The 24,058-nt window shown below is 35.5% G+C and overlaps 2 protein-coding genes across 4 annotated transcripts; one reads left to right on the top strand and one right to left on the bottom strand.

The window, feature by feature from the left end:
- The first annotated feature begins 979 nt into the window (after positions 1-979).
- LOC147404480 (SIN-like family protein) lies at positions 980-18,315 on the top strand. Of its 3 annotated transcripts, none has more exons than XM_086440463.1 (15): positions 980-1,492; positions 1,595-1,663; positions 1,754-1,858; positions 4,283-4,348; positions 6,586-6,747; positions 7,191-7,235; positions 7,805-7,911; positions 8,051-8,122; positions 9,772-9,823; positions 10,404-11,014; positions 12,842-13,048; positions 13,137-13,257; positions 16,682-16,801; positions 17,481-17,576; positions 17,935-18,315. In XM_086440463.1, the coding sequence occupies exons 1-13, from the start codon at positions 1,127-1,129 to the stop codon at positions 16,751-16,753; spliced, it is 2,055 nt and encodes a 684-aa protein (XP_086296589.1). In that variant the 5' UTR covers positions 980-1,126; the 3' UTR covers positions 16,754-16,801; positions 17,481-17,576; positions 17,935-18,315. The 3 variants fall into 3 exon arrangements, with proteins under 3 accessions (XP_086296589.1, XP_086296588.1, XP_086296587.1); XM_086440462.1 differs by having other exon boundaries at positions 17,449-17,576; XM_086440461.1 differs by having other exon boundaries at positions 17,441-17,576.
- Positions 18,316-20,137: 1,822 nt separating this feature from the next.
- LOC147404479 (pentatricopeptide repeat-containing protein At4g14850-like) lies at positions 20,138-23,060 on the bottom strand. The gene is given in 3 exon segments (XM_086440464.1): positions 20,138-20,696; positions 21,273-21,421; positions 21,423-23,060. Coding segments are annotated over 3 exon segments (2,055 nt in total). The 5' UTR covers positions 22,863-23,060; the 3' UTR covers positions 20,138-20,230.
- Positions 23,061-24,058: the final 998 nt, after the last annotated feature.

The following is a 24,058-nucleotide window of genomic DNA, read 5'->3' as shown; positions in this document are numbered from 1 at the left end:
TAAGCTCTGATGCATAGTTTATATGAAAAATTGAAGAATTTTATAATATATATTAATTTTAAAATATAGGAAAACCTTAAATGATTTATAGTATAAAAAGAAATGATTAAATAAATTGATTCATGATACTCGCTTGCATCCATCAGATAGGACCTAACGATTCTGATTCTTATTGGTTTAGTTCCATTTTAAACTTAATTCCAATTTATTCCAATAAAAAGGAAACCGGATCAAGGATTTCGATTTCTATTCTGATTTGATGTCAATTAAACGGGTACATGTCGACACTCCGAAATTACATATTATCATTTTTTTCATGAAATAAATTATTTATCTTATCGATTATTATGGGTAAAGGGTATTTATCAGGTTCATTATGATTCAAATGATGTTCTATTTAGGATAGAGTTGTCAATGGATAATCGAAATCCAATTCCAAATTCGAACTTGTATTTGAAAAATCGGATATTATCCAATTTTATTTTTTAATATCGGATTTGAATTTGGATAATTTTTTAAACTAAATATTATCTTATTTTATTAATATACTTTCATCACCATTACACGAAGCCATTTAGGATTTCCAGCTTGTGAATCAAGGGAAGCTCCAGTGACCATTTGATTGATCCCACCATTCTAGGTTGGTTCCTCTCTCTGTGATTCATCGTGGATAGAATAAAACAAAGCAAATTCAACAATTTTATTTAAGGTTTTCTTCTCTCAATCTCATCCAACCAGCAAACAAACCCTTGATTATTCTCTCAATTTAGTCGGATTCAAATATAGATATTGATTCTGAAAATCCGTTGGCTCCAGATTAAAATTCGGATCTTTTTTTTTTGGATTCGAATTCTGATATAGGCAGAACTAATTTAAGATCCGGTTTTTGTATATGTGGGACCGAACCGAAACCGACCCGTTATTCATACTCTAATGAAAACCAAGATATCCTTGAAAATCCGTAATACTCTCTATTGACCCTTGAGGCTTGAAGCAAGAAACTGAAGTAAAACTCCTTTTCATTACGTTCGAGAGTGGAAGAGAGGAACGAAGTAACGCTGAGTCTCATCGAGAGGTTCTCTCACCAAAGCTTCTGAAACATAACCAGTCGATCGATCGATCGATCATGGACCTCGACTTGGACGACCTAGGTCTCGGAGATGGTCCAAGCCAGGCCACCACAAGACCCTCCAAGTTCCAACCCAAATCAGCGAAGCTCAAACCAAAAATAAAATCTGAACCAACACCATTACCAGCAGAATCAAAACCAGTTGCCCTAGTTTCAAAGAAACAAGAAGATTTTGATTCTCAACCATCCTCCGATGATTCCATTATTAAAATCGTCACTGACACCAAAGATGAAGCTGTGCCAATGGCGGTTGATGAGGAACAATTGAAGGAAGAACCAATGGAAGAAGACACAGAAGAAGACTCTGTGGTTAGAGAAATCGATGTCTTCTTCTCTCCATCATCACTAGACACCAACACTGAAGTAGGTCTCATAAAAGTTTTCTTTAATGATTCTATCTTTTTTTTCTCTATATTTTCTTGATTGATCGATACTTAGCAATCTTTTTTTACATTTTACTTGTAGTTATATGTGATGCAATATCCTCTCAAACCTAAATGGCGTCCGTACGAATTGAATCAAAGATGTCAAGAGGTTTTTTTCTTTTTTCTTTTTGTTTTTTTCAAGAATTCTTTATTTTGCGAAATGTTTTGGTTATGAGTGAGTGAATTTTGATGAGTTCAGGTTAGGGTGAAACCTAAAAGTTTGCAAGTTGAAATTGATCTGACTCTGGATGTTGACAACAACTATGACACGGATGTTGCCGAACATTTGCGGATGAAGAAGCAGGTTTATTTACAATTTCTCATTTTAGACCCTCTTTGAATTATTTTGGAATAATTTTCTGGTATTTATGTTTTAATTTATGGGTTTTACATTTTAGTTCGATTTCATGGCTTTAATCATACATTTATGGGAGGGTGTGAGAGTGGATGTAAACAAGATTTGTTCATCTGATCCCAGAACATAATTAATAACCGAAAACCAAATGTGTGAGTAAGATTATAATTTTTTGAGCTTTTCAGCATTTGTATGATATGTGAGCACGAGGAGGTGCCGAACATTGGAAATCACTAGAAAATGAAGTGTCCTTATTGCATAGTTCTGTAGTATTAATTTTGGATATGGGTGAACAAAATCCCAGCCTACCTACCCAAAAACGATTCCTTAGTCAAAAAAACATATTATTGCCTAAGCGTCTCTATTCTTCCAATATGGAGTTGAAAAGGGGTTTTGGGAATCGATAATGACGGATACCATATGTTGTCTATCTTTAGATTGGTTTCAACTCTGTAGTGGTCAATGTTATCCATGCAGGCTTGTTAACTTTTGATATTTTCTAGCTGGATGATAATCTTAAAGTGTATAGTAGCAGTTAGAGTAGCCTGGGATGGTGTTGGGCTTCTTTGTTCTATTGTAGCTTAACACTTGACTAGTGCTACATGTTATTCTAGAACATCTTATATTTGTAGTGAGTTTATTTAATGGTTTCATGAGTTGGTTTTGGAAGGGAACTCCTTCATTATTAGTTGGACTAAATACATAAAACATCTGGATAAAAGTTGACTTTGTCCTGTCTACTGCTTCTAAAACAGTACAACTATAATTATAAGACTGTCATGGACCTCATAGCTTCGGTTTCATCACTTTGATTACAAAGTTTAATATATCATCCAATATTGAGAAAGAACCAATTTTTTATATAATTGTTTTTGGAATAAATTTGAACTTTTATTCATGGAGGACAAGGAGTACTCAAAATGCAAGACAACGACAGTTAACTTCTCTTACTGCTAATAAGGTCCCACTTGAAAAGGAAATCCTCAAAACAGAACCCTATAAACTCCTTATGTGTTCCTTACACCAATAAAAAAATAAAACCCAACATACAAAATATGGTCTCTTGGAACGACTATTCCTTCCCGTCAAAGATTCTTCCATTCATTTCTTTCCAAAGGGTCCAACAAACTGCAAAAGGAAACGCATTACAAATGCAAAACAATTATTGTCTCTGACAAATGAGGATTCATTTAGGAGCACGCCCAACAAAAAGCCAGCACATTGCAAATAGAGACCAATGTGATACATGGACTAGGGGACGTTGACCCACCAAGCCTTTGGAAGGCTTAATTCCTAGAGGTTGGAACAAGAAACATGGGTTCTGGTTGAGATGTATGAGATGCATGGGCTCTATAAAAGATGGAAGGAAGGGGTGTATTATCTGCCCCTCTTCCATCATGCTATAATGGAGCTACAATCAAATGCCAACGTATGCAATTTTTGCTTGTTATACCTAAATTCTATTAAACTGTTGATTGGCTTGGGTATCAAAGTGGAATCATAGGCACCCCACATAGTTAGAGTATAAGTCTAGAGAAGAAGACTTGGCCTAATTGTTGCACCCATGCATCTCGAGGTGTGAGGACAACAAAAATTTCCTCATTTAATCTTTTTCTAATTGTCTGGAGAAGAAGACTTGACCTAATTGTTTGCACCCAACATACAAAAAATGGCTGCCATTCATTTCACATCATTCATAGGTGTTGTGAGATTCTCAATTAGTATAATAATAATTGAGAATTTTATTAGTTCATTATTTCATTTTTAATTTCATACTTGCTCTCATGTAAGTTATTCTTTGTTGTACCAATGTCTATCGAGGTAGAATTATTGATTTTAAGGGCATTTTGTCACCACCAATCTGTAGAATTTGTGTGACCATCCTAGGACCAATCCATTGATCATCAGTAAATTTGGTTGATTAATACATGTAACGAGCTTATCACCCCTTTCAATGTTGATGGCTAGGAAGTTGATTTTTATGAGATTTCAAAGTTCTTAGCCGTGTTATTTGAGGTCATTGCTATTTTTTTATACCTATTGTTTTATATGATCTTTCTTGAGTTTATTGTTACAATCTATTACAGTTTGGATCTTTTATGAAATCAATCAACAATTAAGGGTTTGACATTGTTTTACATTTGGATGTTAGTCGACATTGCTGATGTTTGGTCAAGGGGTGACTAATTTAAAGAAGATGGGTGGTCTTACCAATTTAACCATTTTTCAAGGATGTAGTGCTAATACTCTGTATGTGTGTGTGTGTGTGCATGTGCCTTTCATTCTCTCTTTCTCTCAAATGTAAGAGCACCATTTGTAAATATTTTCTCCATTTTTGCTCATATGATTTTTCCATGGTTGGTGTTTCTTCAGACATTGTCATCGTTGAAGTCACCACTCACCACAGGCTATGCTGTTGGTGTTCTAACGGGAAACAAGGTATGCTTGCAACTCTTTTATTCTTATAAGCTTTGGGAACTATGAAGTTACCATATTTCTCGTATTGTCCTACCTGCACATTGTGTTTCAAATTTGAAATCTTATTTGGCTGGGGTAATTTTCTCTTTATCTTAATAGATATGAAAGACAAAGCCTAGGCTGGTGTTATTTATTTTGATCTAAGTAATTTTCTTATTGTTTAATTCTCTTGGCTTATTATATATATGATGTATTTGAATAATTGTCAAGTTCCAATTACCTACGATAGAGTTAATCTGTTCATGCCTTCTTTTTTTTTTTCTTTTCCTTTTTCCTTTTTTTGTTTACACTTATTTCTACAATCATACTTCTATTGGAAATTTTGTAAACGACAAAAATATGGTATGGGAAAAGTTTGAGTAATCTTTGGTTTCCATAGTTAATCAACTTCCAATACCTTGTGTTCGACTGTATACATTCAAGTGCTTTCCAGAAGTACACCCTTGATTTTATTTTACTAACATGTACTCCTTGAGATCTCTAGCCAAGTGGCTATTCTTGTGAGAGGAGTTTAGGAAATAGTGTCAATTCTACCTGCCCGACTGCTTGTTGATGAGAGTTTTTTCGGTTCTTGCTGTAGCCAGTTCTTTGTTGGCTTTGGATAATCATGTAGAGGTCGATTGACATTGAATCTAAGGTTTTGTGGTGGAAGTAAGTTATTGGGAATCCTCGAAACACTTGAAGACTGAGAAGGTATTTTGCCTGAATTGAAAAATAAAAGGAAGAGTAAAGATTCTTTCTAGGACCTTAGATCTACTATTGATGGTCAAAAAAGTGTAAAGATTCTTTCTTGAGTTTACAAGAATGAGAGGCGTGCCTGAACTCTCGAATCCCTTCTAATTATATGAAATTTAACTGTATATAGAATGGAGACATGTGGCACACTCTTTGAGTCTCCAATGACCATGAATGTCTCTCTCTCTCTCTCTCTTTACATTCCATATGCGAAAGATCAATTTGATTATCATTTCTACCTATTTTATTTTTTAGTATTTATCTTCCATAAGGTTTTTTAAAGGACCTATGTGTCGGTTCTAAGCCAACGATGAAAAATAATAATTGAATTCAATGGTTAGAAGCCACAAAACAGGCTGATTTTGGAACATTCATCCAATACAGAGTTTTCTGTGGGTCGATTAACAAGATTTTTCCACATGGCACATATGGAAAAATGGAATTAAATAACTACCCAAGTTGCTAGAGTATAGGATCTGCAATTCTAAATTTTAGTTTATATGAGATAATTGGGTGAAACCATTCTACCATATTTAAGATAGTACGTAGTTCTAATCTTAAAACAGGTGCATGGTAACACTGACATAGAATATTGAATCAATGGGCCTTGAGTGGGAAACATCTTGACCAAAAGTTAGCTTGATCGTGACCCATGGTGTAACTCCGTTGATTTCTACTCTTTGCATAATGCTAATGGTGAATCTTTTGATCATCTTTCGATCCATTGTTATTTCACTTGTGCAATTTGGTCACACCTTTTTTTATCGGTAAGCTGGAGGATTAGCCCTTCATTCAATAACAAAATGGGGTTACATACGCAAGTAGGTGCAATACGAGTCTTTTTGCAAGGGCAAATTCAACCCATTAGGAATATTAGAAGGGGATAAAAAAAACCAAGAATGTTTCCCTTTTTGAGCCAAGAAATCAGCTGCTCTATTAGCCTCCCTCCAAAAGAATTTGATTTTGCAATCTTGAAAATCACTAATGAATCTTGGACTTCATTTAATCTTTTTCAAAGTTGTGAGACTTCAATTTCTAGAGTTAGAAAAAAAGGATTTTATGGAGTTTGTTACCCTTTGTTATTATTAGAACATCTGGAAGGAAAGGAAAAGCTGCATTTAATTTTTTTTTTTTGGCGAGTGGTTGTAGCACTTGCTCTATGAGATCATTATTAGCATCCAAGAGATTATTTTCCTTTGGTTCAAAGCTTTTGATGACTTCAAGCATTTCCTTTTTTGAGGACTTGTAATTATACTGGTTGTTGAGCAGTAGTTTATCTTTAATGTCTCGCTCTCTTTTCTGTATAGTAGATAGCTCTTCTCAACCTCCTTTTTCCCTGATTAATACATCTTATATCTAAAAAAATATGTTATTATCAATTTATCATTACCCATATTGGTCCATTGATTGACGGATTTAATTGCTAGTTTTGTGAGACGTTTTTTTTTTCTTCTATCTTGCAGTTACACTTGAAACCTGTTAATGCAGTTGTGCAGCTTCGGCCATCAATGGAACATCTCAAGTCTGGTGGTTTGAAGAAGAGTAGTATTTCTCAAAATGTAGAAGTTATGGCCAAGTCAAATGAGATAGCTGAAGAAAAATCTCCAGGGCCATCAAAGAAGCAGGTTAGATATGTTATTCCCTCTTTCCACCTCGGTGGTGTACTGTGCATATGCGAGCTTGTGGATTTAAATTTTTTTTATTTTGGCGTGTCTGTGATATATTGGTCAATTTTTTTTATTTTGGAGTTTCTATTTGATAGAAACTTTGCATGTGCCAGTCAAGGTTTAAAATCTTGTCTTGAGGTAATGTTTCTGCCAATAGAAAAGAAAATCAAAATTTTATCGACCAAGACATTCTGAGGCATTTTGAAACATTCCTTATACACTGAATGTTTTGTTCTGGTTTCAATCGAAACCGGAATGTCCCAGTTGAAACATTCTGAAACAGAATGAAACTTTAATCCATTGATTTGTTCCACATTTTGTTTCTGTTAATTATTTCTTGGTTGCATCTGTTTTATTAGTTTTGCCTTTTAAATCTTATTAAATATGTTCTTGCACTGCAGGGAAAGGTTTTGAAGACTTCAACTGAGCAGGATTCATATAATGAGGTTGGTCAGATCATCATGCCACATTATTTGGAAATAAATCAAATTGTTTCATTCTTGGAATGGGGATTTGGAAGTTTGGAAAAATGCTGTTTGGCTTTCTAGTTTCAGGTTTTGTTGTTTAACATAATCACAATCTTGCAGTTCAACAGAAGTTCTGAATAGCTATAGAGTGGCTATGATGAGTTGAAATAACCACATGGGGTTGCCTTCTGTTATCAATTGTTAATTTGAGTGCTTCTTCCAACATAACTTTTGTTTATGCGCTCATACCACTAAAAACTATTCCCATGGTTCTTGCCGGTGTAGAGGCATTGTATATGGAAAAAATTCTTAAGGGATTATTGTTTACCTTCTTGGGATTCACACATTGCAATCAAATTACGTATCATGTAAATAAAATAGAAAATAAGAAGTGAAAGACGCCATTTTGTGTGTGTTCTCTTTTTATTTTATGCACATTGTAGACCCTATCATATTCAGGTGACACTTCTTGAAACTGTCTCCCATTTTTTTTTTAGTTTTTTATAAGGTCTTGGGTTTCACTGATTTCTTGGAATTTTGTTTTTCAGCCTTGGGTTTCACTTGAATACTATGGTATAGACAGTGATTTCTCTAGTAGATATCTGCAGAAAATGATGCCACAAGAGAGTTCTCCTATACAATTCTCCATGAGCCCGTATGGTTTTTATTATTCCAATTAATGTTTTTTTTTTGTGTGGCAGCTGGGGCCAATTTTATCTGAAAGTACTAATATTCAACCTTGACAATTGACTATGTTGAATTCTTTTATTTGATAAAACTCTTGTTATCTAAAGGTACGCCTACGTGAACTCCATATGCCCTGGATCATCAACTGAAAACAACAGAGCCAAAGGTCCTCCTAGAAGGTATAGTCATCATCCAACTACTACTACTGCTAATAGACATGATATTTTTTTTGCATTATTCCACCATAGTTAGGCTTCATCTGATCTTCCTACGGTTGGCATTCGTTCTTTTCTCGTGAAGTTGTAATTAACAATAATTAAATTTTATTAGAAAGATGAGGAATATAGGGGAAATCATCTTTAGCATTATTCATAAGGTTCTCAAAAACCAGGTTTTGGATCACTGGCCTATTTTTTGAAAAGAGTTCAACTAATCAAGAAGACTGGCTTTGGAATTTCTATGAATTTTTAATAGGCGTGAAGTCCCAAACACCTCTAACCATTGAATGACTTCATGAAGATCCAACACTACTTCTTTTGAAGCCCAAAAAAAGGATTGTGTATAATTGACAAAATGAATATATTGTATGCGATGGCATACTATTTGACTCAGACTTATTTTATTTTATAGCATAAACTCATTTTTCTATTATAAATATCCCACTTCTACCCCATTCGAAGAGGTTGTTTTGGAGTCTAATTCCCTTAGCAATTTTGTGGGGCCTTTGGTTGGAAAGAAATGCCTCTTTCGAAGAGAAGACACTTTCTACCCAAGAGTTTTTGTTGTCAGTCCTTGGGCTCCTCTTTCATTGGAGTAAGAATTTCAAGGTGTTCAAAGGGGTGTTCTTCGAGGACTTCCTCGTTCGGTGGGAGTTAGTTTGTAGTCTCTCGGAGCTTAGCTCTGTTTTAGTCTTTTGTTTTCTTTTGCTTTTCTTGGCTTTTGTAGGTTAGCTCGATCTACCTCTTGTATTTTCATTACCTTTATTCTATATAAATAAATAAAAAAACGAAGTGTATATACGGCAGTATTGGACTTACACCAACTCTCAACACCTCAATATTGCAAAGTTCCTGCCTTACATATTAACATGCTAAACCTTTTTTAAGGCGATTTGAACAAAAAAAAAAGAAAAAAAAGATGCCTTCTAATGACCTTAAACAAGGAATTAAAAAAAAAAAAGAAACGAAAAGAAAAGAAAGACGTTTTCAAATGCTTCCTAAAATCCACTTTTCAGACTTACACCTACTCTTAACACCTCAATATTGCAAAGTTCCTGCCTTACATATTAACATGCTAAACCTTTTTTAAGGCCATTTGAACAAAAAAAAAAAAGAGTCCTTCTAAAGACCCTAAACAAGGAATTGAAAAAAAAAGAAATGAAAAGAAAAGAAAGACGTTTTCAAATGCTTCCAAAAATCCACTTTTCTCCACTCTAAACTAAAACCAATCCTATTTGATTGAGTCAAAAATTGTTTTTGCCTAAACCCGAGTCCGAACCCTAGCTAATTGTGCTCAAACCTGACCCAAGGTCAGGTTGAACCCATCAGGTTCGCGCTTGGCCCGCCCAAAGTTGCAGCCCTACCATTTCCTATGCATCAGTGCAGTAAATAAAGGCTTTCATTAATTTGCTTGGGTTTTCTGAGTGTAATGTTATATTTGTTGGATTTATCTGTACCCTGCTCTGTATCCACTACTACATCCCCTCCCCTCCTTTTTTAATTTTTTTCTTGTTTATTTTGATCTGATTGTCTTATGTGAGTGCTAGTTGTTGCTACTTATGACAGGACTCTGTTTTAGAAATTTAAAGTTGCAATTAATGTTCCTACAGGTACTTACTTACGTTGCCACTAGATCAACGATTTAAAGTGCTGTTTTCCAAGGTTCGTAACCACATATCATGAATTATGGTACAGTGACAGCTGATATATTTATGAATATAAGTCTTCTTGTTTTTGATAATTATTATCAATGTTTGTCAAATTGCATAGTGGTATGCACGCTGCATGTGATGGTGTGACGAACCATTTAGTGGGGTCCTACTAGGAGATCTCCATCGCAGGATACCTGAGGTGGATTCCGTCTCCAACATGTGTGGATTTGTACCTCTATGCCATTGATTGTCCATGCTTATGGCCAATACCAGTAATATATTTTCTCAAAATAATGCTATATGGAATAAATTTCTGGGGTTTCTTACCCGAGTAATTTTCCTTGAAATCATATTCACATGTGTGCCATGCATCCAAGTTCCAACTTTGATGTTGGTTGACATTCAGTGTATCAGATATCCTTGGAACAAATACAAGAAAGAAATTTCATGGGTTTCCTTTAACAAGTTTTGCTGTGTTCCTCTTGAAATCATGGATGTTGGACTTTATCCTCTCCATATGTATCTTCTGTTTGTGTAAAGCTTGATCTGGTTTGCATGTTGTAATTTTATCCAATAATTCTTCTTCGTAGGGGCCTCAAGTGCACCGATTCAATTTCCTTAAGAACCTTTCTCCTGATGACTCCAATGAAGAAGTTCTCGAGGTACTTCAGCGTTACGCTTACTTGATACAAGGATTGTGGGTTTCAAAAACTTCATTATTGCAGCCGAAAGGGGCTGAATATCCAATTAGAGATTACATTCTTCTTTTATTTAGAAAGAATACACTGATCAGCAATAAATTGATAAATGACTCGGGACTTAGCAAAGAAACTATGAAGCAAGTTTTGATTGCATTGGCTATTTATAGACAGACCTTCAGGGATTGGAAATTTAAAGAGCCCACGGACGTGTCATTTTTAAAAAGTCATCCAGATATAGTGAGGAAGCAGGAACACGATTGGAAAGATCGTGAAAAAAAGATCATGGAGAATTTGAGGCCATTGAGAGATGGGACTGCAATTAGGAATTCATTAAACCCTAGTCTGACCAGTAGACTTGGCACTTCTGGCAATGTTGATCAAGGTGCAACAAGAGGCGTAACTGGAACATCTAGTATTGATACAATCACTATGACTGATGCAACTCGAGAAGCTCTAAACAAGGCTCTAGTGGAAGTTTTCCGCAATCACAAGGTTTGCAGGTACCGTTTATTGTAGTTATATTCTTTCCAGAATTAGCAGCAAGTGGTACTTTAAATATTTGTGTTTGTTGGTTGATTAATTTAGAGAGCTGCTAATATGAGCCTAATCCTAATTGTAAACAACTGCTGAAGTTGTTTGAATGTGTTATAATGCTTTGTAATGTTGAGGTAATAACTTGAACCAAACTTTGGAAATGTTCGAATGATGTGTTTTAAGTAAAAGTTGGGGTGCCAATAGCAGCTCTCTTAATTTAAACTTCATATATCTGACTTTTCCTGTGCCTTCAAAACATTGACTGGTAATCTTCTAGAATAAATCTGTTGACAGGAGTCTTTTTAGTGATGAATTCATAAGTTATATTGGTAACAGCATATTGGTAAATTTACCAGAACTTATGGCTTTCTTTTTCATGTGTGAAATGTATAATTTGAGTTGTTAGATTAAAGAAATCATTAATTTATAAAGCATAGCTATAGCAATCTAGTGGATGTTTTCCTTTCATTTAATTTATTTTTTTCATTTCTACTTGTGAGTATACATCATACTCAATGATCGCAAATTATTAATTAGATAAACATAATGTTTTTTATTTTTTATTATTATTATCTTTTCTATGTGATCTAAAATACAATTACCATGAAAACAATATTTTAATTACTTTTGGTAGCTTTTGTATTGTTATCTCCTTTTTTCTTCTTTTAGGTTGGTCATCTTGACTACCTTGTATATTCTTCTTTCTATAGCAATAAATTTATACTTGTAAAAAAAATTACTTTTGGTACAAGGTGATGCATACCCCATTGTATGTCTTGATTCCTTCCAAGGTTGAATGCTCATCAGTTGCACATATAACCTTGTGATTACTCTTAAAATTTGCTGATGCTTGCAGAGAAATGTCAGCTTATGTTATCTTTCTGAACATTTTTGAAGTCAGATGTATGATATGTAATTATTGAAAACTGTTTTAGTCCTTTTCAATTGTGGTACATCGTCCAATATGGAGCTGCCTCACCAGGATGAACTTGAAATCATCCTTCTTGTCAAAAAAAATATGTGACTTAAGACTTGACCTGGCTTGGATTTGACTTGACAATGACTCGGCTTGAGTTGGCGTTTTTCTGACTTTTGATTTGTATTGACTTGGCTCCAAGTCTTCCAAGCTGATTTGGTCTGGTGCCAGATGACTGAGACTTCATGCCCGACATAGAAAATTAGGTTATGAATCTCAATCAACGAATGTAATGTATCTCAATGTTTATCCATTACAATGGTTCAAGGATACCAAATTTATCTGTCTGGTTCTTCGGGCCATTTCACTTTTCACCTGGAAGTAGGGGCTGTCAATGGATCGGATCAGACCCAAAATCCAATCCGTTCTGATCCGATAACTTTGGGTCTGGATCGATGTCTTGGATTCCGATAAGGTTTTGATCCGATATCTTATTGGATCATATCTGGATCAACCATGTTCCAATCAGATAATATATTAGAAAGTATACAAATTATATTATATATTTGTTGAACTATATAAAATTTATTTCGATTTTGTATATAAAATCGGGTTTGTCCCGATCCAGACCCGATTGTTAATGGATCGGATCTGGATCATAAAAATTCAGATCCGATAAGGGCACAATTTGATACCTTATTGGATCAGTCCCGGGTCCAATCCTAATTGGATCGGTACCAAGCCGACCCCAATCCAATCCAGCCCTACCTGGAAGCTGCTATCTAGTTTTCGTAACTGTGCAAACTTATTTTTTTATTTTGTTGTGAATTCATGCATGTTCTTTGTTTGTGATCTTGTTATGGGGATTACTTGGCAGCTTGCAACTGATCAACGATTGTTTGCGGGACCAAGCAGTTTTCAAATCTACTCGTCCAAAAGGTGGTGCCGGAGCTGCGGTAGCTGCAGCACGCAGTGCTTTTGCTCATCTACCTGAGCTCCAGTCCTTTATTACTCAAATTGCAATAAATATCCATGGTGTCTATGTTTTGAAGTCATCCGACAGCCCAACACTTAATCCATTTAGGTTATTTTTTAATTATGGTCCATTTCCTTGTCCTTCAGAATTTGTATTCTTCCCTTTATATTTAATTGTTTTTTTTTTTGCTGGGCAGGAATGTTGTTATTAATCTATTTTGTGGCAAACCACCTAATGCAAAGGTGAAGAAGGCAGATATTATTGCAGCTGCGAAAATCGCACTTAATAGGGATATTACTAATTCGGAGTACACTCAGGTCAGTGAGGGTAGTAATTTGTTTTTATTACTAGTGGTTTATTTTTTATCTTTAATCAAATGACCCACTATCACTCCAAGGAAAATATCAAAAAACATTTATCTGCCATATCTAATGATCGGGACATCATGGTTTAGCTATTGAAATATAAAGTTCTTTCTCAATATAAGCACACAAGTTTAATACTGTAAATAATCACAAAGGTAGACTTTACCTTGCGTTGACAACCATTTACCCCAAAGGACTGATCTGATGGGGAAGGTGCAACTATGAATATAAGAGGGTCACGGGTCGAACTGGGTCACGATACGTGAGCATGTGACACCTGGGAGCGAAGACGGGATAACACAACACTCAACACCTATTGTAAGCAGACATTGTTGGTAATATCAGAAAGACTGCCATTTCACGTTCTACAACACTGAGGCCAGTCCAAGGATTTTGGCATGGTTTTAGATAGGGGTGCACATTGGATTGGGTAAATCCGAGAACCGAACCAATCCGAAGCCTTTTGGATTGGATTGGTTCGGATTGAGTATGGTTTTGTTTGGGTACAGATTGTATATTAAAAAATCCAATTGATTTGGTTCGGTTCCGGATTAGAGGTATAATAGAACCGAACCAATCCGAGAACCGAACTAATCCGAAATATCTATTATAATATATATATATATATGTTATGTAGAGGTAACTCATCAAAGTCTTCAACTTTATCTCCTCTATTTTTTTCTAACAAAAACTCATAAAAAATGTACACAAATCTCTCTCTCAACTCTCAAATGAATCAACTCATTTATGAAAAAACTTTTTCAAAGAGTTTGATTCTAATAAAAACTCATAAAAAATGTACACAAATCTCTCTCTCAACTCTCAAATGAATCGACCCATTTATGGAAATTTTTTTTTCAAAGAGTTTGATTCCTTATTTTTTTACGAGAATCTTTATGCCGTATTTGTTAGATGAAATATACTATACGAACCTAGGTTTGGATACTTTAATCTACCATTTATGGATTAGTTTCCTCACTAATCCATCCAAAATACCAATTTTAAAATTGTAATTTTTTTTAGTCTCATTGAGCTTCCTCTAATTTTCAATTTTTACTGATTTCAGTCAGAATTTAATCATAAAATCATTTTCATTTTAAAAATAGGCATTATTTATGATCTGATGCAAAAGGTTCCTCTTTTGATAGAAAAATACTAATTTTTCTATTTTGAAAGTATGAGAACCGAGAACCGATCCGAACCAATCCGAACCAAGGTTGGTTTGGATTGGTTCGATTCTATAGGGTAATTGGATTGGTTCGGTTCCAATTTTGTAGAACCGATCATGTTTGGTTCGGTTCCAATTTTGCCAAAATCCGAACCAATCCGAACCATGTGCACCCCTAGTTTTAGATGTTCCTTCTCAGTAGAAAAAAAATTAGCAACCTAAAGGGCCAGTGTTAAGGTTTTTATTTTATTTTGTATATAGGTAAAAAGAAATCGTTAATAGAAGAAAAAGGTGGTGGCCAAGATGGCCACCAAACCAATTACAAGGAGAACAAACAAACTGAGCAACTAGGAAACAAAAGCAGAACCTACAAAATCAGTGATCACACCAAGAGTCCCAGTTCACCATAAGATCTCCAGAAAAGACACCTTTAAACTTTTCAAGCTATTTCTCCAGTGAAGCAAAACCCATAATGGATCTGACCAAAATATAACCACAAGGACCAACTTTTCCATGTAATTGCTTTGTTGAGGTGAAATGAAAGGTCCTCTAGTGCGTGCAAAAGAACTCTGTGCAAAGCATGGGGGTGTTAATCTTACTGTAACTTTGTTCGAAATAAATTTGGAGCCATTATCATGTCAATTTTTGGCTTTTAGCTTTTTTGCACTTTGGGTTTTTCATGGATAATTATGTGAAAAAATTTAGGGTTTTGAAAATAATTTTTGAAGGAATATTGGAACAATGAAATGTGTGGCATTGTCTGGCACTGATACGGAGTCGTAAGCACCTCCCACCCACAAACACTCAACATCTACATGCTATTTATTACGTGGATTTAGGGGTATATTATTAAAATACTTTAATTCATGTTAATTACTCCGTATAGAAGTACCGTATTTAGATGAGATGATATAATTTAAAATCGTCCAAAAGTATGTAAAGAAATTTAAGTTTTGTTTCGATACATGTGTCAAAAGTGAATACGACTGTCCAGTGACATGGCATTTTCTTAGAAATTAAAGTGTTTCATTGTTCAATATCTTTAGTCTTTTGTGGTGGGGGAGTCTTGTCGTGTTTCAAATGTTTCTAAAAGTGGTACATGAAAGCTAGGTATCGATGCGCATTATCTGTGACAAAACAAGGAAAAAGATTGTTCTACTTTTACTCCAATCCCATAAAAAAGAAAAAAAAAGTCCTGAGATCAATATGAAATTACATTAAGATTAGAGAAACAACTAAGCAAATGGAGCTAGCCTGTGAACCTATTCTCCTTGTGCTTGAATTGCTATAGACAACAGAATCAACTCAGCAGTAGGAAGGGACTGGGTACGGCTTAAAAGGCGCAAAGCTCCTTCTAGCAATGTCTAATATAGAAGTTCCCCAAACTGAAAGAACCTCATGTTCTCTTAGAACAAGTAACTTAATGAAAATTTTGAGATGGTCACCTACCTTACCGCTTATTGTTTATGGACTATGAAGTTATTAACCAAGTCTATCTTTAAAATGTACCACAACTAAACTTTTACCCAGAAAATAGAAAGACTCAAGTAAAAATATAGAAGGATGTCCAGGCTCCAGCGATGTTGATTCAGCCCTCCTATAATGGTAGGCTCACTGCACCTCCTGAATGAGTTCCACTAGCACTCAGGCAAGGTTATTGGAAACCATGGGCACTCTTACTTAATCGGAATAATGGATTTGATGGGTCATCATTAATTCAAGGCGATAAAGAAAATTCTGCTTGGACCTTCTCCATTACCACCCAGGTGTGATTGAACTTCTAGCTCAATCGGATAGTGTTGTGTTTCAACCACCAATATTGGGTTCTATCTGCCGAACAACCCCTTCCCCCTCCCCAACCTCCATCACTACCAAAATAATTGAAAAATTATAAAATTGCACTCCCGTAGAGACGGCATATAAAATTATCCCATATATAAGGGCATATTTACAGGGACTACCATCATTATAGGCGTAGTACAGAACTTCCTTTTGCTTTTATTGTATGCTGATTTAAATTTTAAACACAATTTTTTTTTTTTTTTTTGATAAATAATTTTAAACACAAAATTAATATGAAAAAAAAAACTGCCATTTTAGCTATTCTAATTATTTATTCTGTATTTTGATTTAATGTCAAGCATGGTAATAAATCACCATAATCCCAATCTTCAGTTGAATTTATTCTGGTTATGTTTGAGCTTGCAGGTCTTAACTGAGCTGTGTGTTTCTGTCAAAGGCAATGCATGGGTCTTGAGAAGTGGTGATGCACAGCAGTAGTCATGTTTCATATAGTTACCCAAGTTTACCAAAAATTTATATTTCAAGGTATTAAGCCAAGACCATTGATAGAGATTTTCTTTAATTGTATGGTCATATTTACTTGGGACGGTACGTAACAACACAGTCCTGTATCATATTCACACGTGCATATATGATATAACAGATAAACCATATGCTTTCAAACACTCAATATGGTCACCATTGTATCCATGCCAAACTTCTTTTTCATGTTCATCTGTACATGTACTATGGGGACACTTGGATACTATATTGCCCAGATACTTCAAAATGGTGCTGTATCGATCCTTGTCCTTGCTGTATCTGAGTAAACATAGCTTTGAGACCTCAACTTGGTACTGCACTCCTTGATGTATGGAGATAAAGTTGCCTGTGACGTATTCAAATTATATTTTTTATCGGTATGATAATGAAGTGTGCTTTAAATATAGTTTGTGTCATGTATCGTCACTTTAGCAGAAAATATTTTGCAAGGATACTACCTTGATTTTTGCAATAAGTATACCACCTTGGAGTGTTGAACTGAATCATGATTGCATGATATAGACATTTGTTATGGTGTTTTATTTTTAAGTTTTTTTTATGCCTGTTAGTTTTCGATTAAACTTGATTTCTAAATTGATCATTTTGTTATTGTGTGTCAACTATTATGTCAACATTTTGGAGGGAGTTAGACAACACATAATGACACTTCAACACTTGGCAGTTGGCATAAACCTCATGTGTCCAAGGTACCAGTGGTTTGCATGCACAAGAGGGAGATTGTATCAGCATTTCAGAGTATTCAAAATCCTGGAAAAAGGTGAGCAGAAATACACAATCTAGATATTTGAGGCCTATATGAGAGAAACCTTGTTTAAAATAATAATAATAACAGGAAGGAAACAAGAAAGAATATAAATATTCTGAGAAAGAAAAATATTGCATAAACAATTTCTTTATGTATGACCTTTATCTGACATGAAAAGGAGAACTTTAACATGGGAATCCTTTTCAAAGAGCACAAGTAAGAGTAAGTTATATAGATTAGGCAATCTGGGGAAATTATATATGCTCCTGTGTTTGATTTTATGAAATTGCAGGCATCGCTTTTATATATGGAACTTGTAGTTACTGTTAGCTCAAGACTGATTATATTTTTTTATTGGTCTCCTTGGCAGTTTTGTAGATATGGCAGCTGCGATGCATTTAGCGTACATTTAATTCAAAAAGGGATCTTTCAGGCAAAAGATTAGTTGAAACCGGCAATTGGTTGTTCTTGTTTCCATTCAGTCTTCATGCACTCTTGTGTTTACAGAATTTAAGATGCTTCGATTAGTAATTGAATGGTATAAAGCTGAGATATAGGAATCAATACCTTAGATTTTTAATGAAGTTTCCATTTACTTTAAAGTGTAAACAATAATTGAGCCAAAAATCTTTGTTTGAGGGAGAGAGGACAGCAGATGCTTTTTTTTTTTGTGTGTGTGACCCTTTTTGCATTTATATTTTGTATTTCCCCCCATGATTTGGTACTTTGCAAATATAGTTCATATAGTCTACATTCCTGCAAATACCCCCACATGAAGATGAATGATTTTGTTATTTCATTGATTTAACGGACAATTTTAGGTTTTTAGAGAAAGTGGATTTTTTTGTATCATTTTGCTTGAGGTGGTAGGTGATCCTCAAGGAATGTATTAGATAATACAGGGGATGTTTGCAATATTTGAGTGAAGGTTCATAACTTGCTAGAAAAAATTGAACGCCTGGTATATTTGGGTCCAAGGCAACTCTAAATATGCGATATATGTCCCACTTGGATCCATATATTAAGTTCTGTTTAGATCTGAACAATTGATTGAGGAGAGAATTTTTAATTTTTGGTGCCAAGTTTTCAAAGATCTAAAGGTTGCTTGGATAGTACTTGCAATACCAGAAATTATAGTGCATGGTGCTTGCGAGCCTTAATCTGGGTTGTTGTCATTTATCTGTTTTCACTATGTTTATGTTCTCTTGTTTGGTGTAGCTGTTTTCATTATGGTTTTGTTCTCTTGTTTGTTATATCAGTATGGTGCTTCCTTTTTTTTTTCCATCTAAGTTATGAAATTTACAACTATTGAAAGAAAAAAAAAATCCAAATCCAAGCTCAAATAGGTTCATTATCTAAGACCATTTATCCATTAATTTGGATCTCTTTTGAAGGATCCAAAGAATAGAGAATTATGGAACAGTTGGCCTGCCTAAGTTATGAGGGAAATAGGAATTTGGGAACAAGAAGATGAGAGCCTGAGAGGAAAAATGTGAACGATAAAGAATTGACTAGTGCACTTTTATTTAGATTTCAATTTTCAAGGATTGCAAACTAACATAAAGATTTGACAAACTAAAGAAAGAATCACTGTGGCTGTGGTTTAGGTTGTGTTTTCAGAATTTAGATTCAGAATGTTATTTTGCTGACCCTATTTTTACAGTTGTGATAACAAAATATTATATATTTAAGTTAATGTATATATATATATATATATATATGTATAAGCACGATTTTAGAAGAGTTGTGCTGGAGTAACATTGAAATGTACATCGCTTCTGACATTCTGATGTAGTGGTGCACACATAATCATAGATGAGATGTGAGTGAAAAGCATCTATGGTTATGTGTGCACCACCACATCAGAATGTACAATTGATGTACGTTTTTAATGTTACTTCAGCATTATCCATCTTAGAATTGAGTTATGAGCAAGAACTGGGTGGTTCTAGAATTCGAACAAAACGCCCCTTAGTTTCAAACAACTTGTTTGTAAATTGAAAAATCGAACATTGACTATGAAAATCACAAAGTGATATCAATCGAGAAACCGAACTCTCTCAAACATAGAAATGATATGAAACTTTAAACCTCTCAGTGCCTTAAAACCTCACTAACAAAATTTGAAACGTAATTTTACCCAACTTATTGAAAACTCTTTTCTGAATAGTTGACATTAAAAAAAAAAATTAGAATTAGAATTAAGCTGGCTAAAAAAAACTACCCCAGCTGTTTTATAGGGGAAAAATCTAGGCCACCCTCAATGCCTTGCGATTTGTCCTCTATAATCACGGATATATCATCCTTTGTACATAGAGAAATTAATTAAGATTGAGGGAGAGACCACTTGAAATTTTTACAAAGTTCATTTCAAGCAAAAGCAATACATCCTCAAACTCCCCCACAAGAATCACGATCTTTCACATCTTATAATATTAGTAGCAATAACTCAATCCAAAATCCCGAATTGTGAATAAAAAATCATGATTCGATTGCAAGATGGAGGACATTATTAGTTGACCAAATCACAAAATTTCCTCAAACATTTTTACAATCAGTTTCCTCTTCAACAATAATTGTAATCTACACATTTGTATTTAAGAATTCAAAATTTTTGGATGGGAAATTGTCTGCCTCTAGATTAACAGTTAAAAAAGAATATATCCTCACCAATAATCCCTACAAGAACATTGATTATCCTTGAACCGATGAAACCGATTATTATCCCTCACAATAATTTCTCTATCGACTATGCTCGACATGAATTTAAGTGCACTATGGCAATCTCCACAAACCCTAAGGTTCTTAGTGATCCTTATAGGGATTCCAGGAGGGATACAGATGAGCCCAAAGGCCAGTGCGAGCTTCTCGCTATGGGACCAGACCTCATTCTCTTTCTCTTCTTCCTCTAAATCATAGAGAGCAAAATTAGTATCAGGGACATACCCAGCTGTCTTCATATCTCTTCTCAGCTTTGCCAACATCGCCTGAATCTCGGAGTTCCTCTCGTGGGAGGTATCCTTTGCTTGGAAAACATGGAGTGAATTCTTCACAGAGATCCAACTGCATCCCGGGCCTTTCTTGATCCCCACATCCTTCATCTCTTTCCTCACAACTGTGGCTTCTTCCCATCTATATCAAATGTTCAAAACTATTAGTGAATTCGAAAGAACTACGCATTTTCCATAAATTAATGAGTTTGCTCGATCAACATGGTTTTACATCTCGTCCAAGATGACTCATGAATGAGACGGATGGACATGGCTTCTCACATCTGTAGAATCTTGCGAGATAAACGAGTTGACTAGGATGATATTTTGAAAATATTGGCCAAATTTGTAAAACTCATCTGAGTCAACTGGGTTTTGTATATTTTAATGAAAATAAATAATCTTTTAAAAAAAAATTAAACATTTATTATCTAAGTAAAATGTGATTTTAGAATAAAACATCTCCTAATCTATCTTACTTTATTAAAAAAAAATTATAATTATTTTCATATAAATATATTATGTGAATAAATTATTATAAACCGAGTTAAAGGGTTTCTCTCATCCGAGACGATACATCAAACCAAGATTTAAACCATGTCGATGAATGCCTGGGTCTAAATCTAAGTCACATTCTTGCAAATTGCATTAGTAATCGAAAACCATTGATTGTGAGTCTCACACTCTCACCCCTTGGTTTTAGAGCTGCGAAAATTACCTGCCAGCGGCGGCAAACATGTTCGAGAGCAAGACATGGTTTCCGGAGTCTTGTGGATCGATTTTGAACAAGTTATCCGCCGCAATCTTTCCCAATTCTGGCTTCCCAAACATTTTACAAGCCCCCAAAAGAGCCCCCCAAACTGACACAGGTCGGACGTATAGGCATTGTCTTTATAAACTTGTAAGCATGCTCTACCATTCCAGCTCTACCTAACAAGTCCACAACACACGCATAGTGTTCGGCACCGGGTTCAATCCCGTACCTCACTCTCATTGACCCAAAGATCTCCATTCCTTCCTCCACTGATCCAGCCCGACTACAAGCAGATAGTACACACACCAACGTCACATAATTTGGTGAGACTTCACGGGCACCTTGTGTCATCTCTTTGAACAATGCTAGAGCCATGTCAGCACACCCTTGGTGAGCGTACCCACCAATCATCGAATTCCATGTAATTAGATTCCTCTCCGGGATTTCATCAAAGGCTCGCTCCGAGTCCTCTATGTTTCCACATTTCCCATACATGTCTACAAGTGCACTCCCTACGTACACATTCTCATCCACACAAGCCTTCACAGCTAGAGCATGCACAGACCTCCCTAGTTCGAGCCCTGCAAGCCCGGCACAAGCACTGAGGACACTTGAAATCATGAAATCGGTTGGCTCAACACATTTCTTTCGTGACCGCAAAAAAGTCACACAAGCCTTTTCTTCCTCATCGTTTTGTACATAAGCGGCAACCATTGTGCACCAAGATACATCATTGAGTCGAGGAATTTCACGAAAAACCATCTCCCCTGACTCAATCTCCCGACATTTCCCATAAAAATCAATAAGCCCATTTGCAACGGAGACGTTCCCATCGGACCCATTTCGAATTACGTACCCATGTAATTGGCACCCAAGCCGAAGACTAGAAGTATCAGAACAAGCGTTGAGAAAAGCACAAAATGTTATTGAATTTGGTTCCCCGCCCATACGTCGAAACTCAATAAATGCACAAAAGGCATCGTGAGTCCGACCGTCAACCACTGAATTCGAAATATAAGCATTCCACATTGCGACATTTCGTTCGGGCATTTCATCGAACAGTTTCCGAGAATCATCTCTAAGGCCAGTTTTACAGTAAAAGTCAAAGGCGCTACAGCCAACGAACACGTCGGAAATCTGACCCGACTTGACGGAAAGTGCATGGAGTTGTTTTCCGGTGGAAGGAGATCGAAGAGAAGTAGATGCTTTGAAAGCGCAGGGGAAGGTGAAGTCATTGGGTTGAATGGACTCACGGCGCATGTTAGAGAAGTGGAGGAGAGCAGAGATGAAATGTCCATTTTGTACAGAACCGGAAATGAGAGCAGTCCAGGTGACAACGGATCGGTCAGGAGTGAGTGAGAGGATGAGTTGGGCTGAGTTGAGGAGGTCGAGTTTGGAGTACATGTTGACGAGGTGAGTGGAAAGGAAAGAAGGTAGGGGGGTGTTGATGGTCTTGAGTATCTGAGCATGAACGGCTCGGCCGAGGAGAGAAGACTGAGTTGACACAGCATTTTCGATTAAGGAAGCGAGTGAGTTGGGGGTGAGGAAGGGCATTTTTGGTAATAATGGTCATGGCTGCGCGTGATGCTGGTGGTGGAGCATGGAGGGACGATGATGAAGGTGGACGGTTGACCATACAACTGCAATAACGTTCCTGGTTAGTAAAAGTAACTACAACGCTACACGTGGCAGTTTATTTTATTTTTATTTTTATTGTTGAATGCCCTTGCACCTTTGAATGAGCCTGCATTCTTGATCGGTGATTTTAAAAATGATGAAGTTTCGTTAACATGAACATCGCTGACATGGCAATTTGAGAACGAGTATGCTGGCGTGACACATGCCTTACAGTGTGATTCTCACAATTGTGACATGGTTTAGTATCCACGTCACCTACTTAAAGAGTCACCTACCACGTCATTTTTTATTATTAAAAATAAAATAAAAACTAACGTCTTCTCCTCTTCTCTCCTTATTTCTTGATATTGCTTCTCTTGGAAAACTTACTTTTGTTTTTCAAATAAAAACAATCAAGATCAGATTCAAATATGTGTTGTGGGTGTTCAATGTGTACGATTTGTATGCTCCTGATCTTGGTGGTGTTCTTGATCGGGTTCATCTTCGATTTCGGAGTCTTCAATCATGGATTCCACAAATTGAAGGGCATATTTCATGTAAATTCTATGGGAAGGCTGGTCTTGGGTCCTGGAGCGCCCACTCCTCTCTAGACTAGAGAGGAATATGTTTTTTTTTTTTTTTTTTTCTCTAGATTAATGAATGAGGATTGGTGATTTTTTATTTTATTTTAATTCTTTGGCAATGATTTAATTAGTTATCATGAATGTAGTTGGTTTATTTTGGATGATGAAACACAGTTGATATCTTGGGGGCTTATTGATTCTTTCGCCATGTTTGCTTCAAAATCCTTCTAATTTGAGTGAGTTTCATAAAAATGAAACTCGTTAAAGATCAAAACCAATTCAATCAATCTAAAAATTAAAAACAACTTTTGAATCCTTTTAAGAGTTGAAGAACAGAGAAATTTGGAGAGAACAAACAAACAATTTTATATTTCAAAATATAGTCTTTGAATCAAAGCAGAGAAGATTTAGTTAATTTTCCACCCTAATCGTCGCTAAAGAACCGAATTGTGATCTCCTCACAAAGAGTGTAACGTGAATCAATGGGGTTTTGCAAAGAGGATAAGAAAGCGGAAGAGAGGTCTGAGAAGAATATTGAATTTTTATGGA

The sequence above is a fragment of the Akebia trifoliata genome, chromosome 4 (genome assembly GCF_017979445.1).
Source record: "Akebia trifoliata isolate Shusen 1 chromosome 4, ASM1797944v1, whole genome shotgun sequence".
Classification (NCBI taxonomy): Eukaryota; Viridiplantae; Streptophyta; class Magnoliopsida; order Ranunculales; family Lardizabalaceae; genus Akebia; species Akebia trifoliata.
This window is presented reverse-complemented; position numbering and strand designations above follow the sequence as displayed.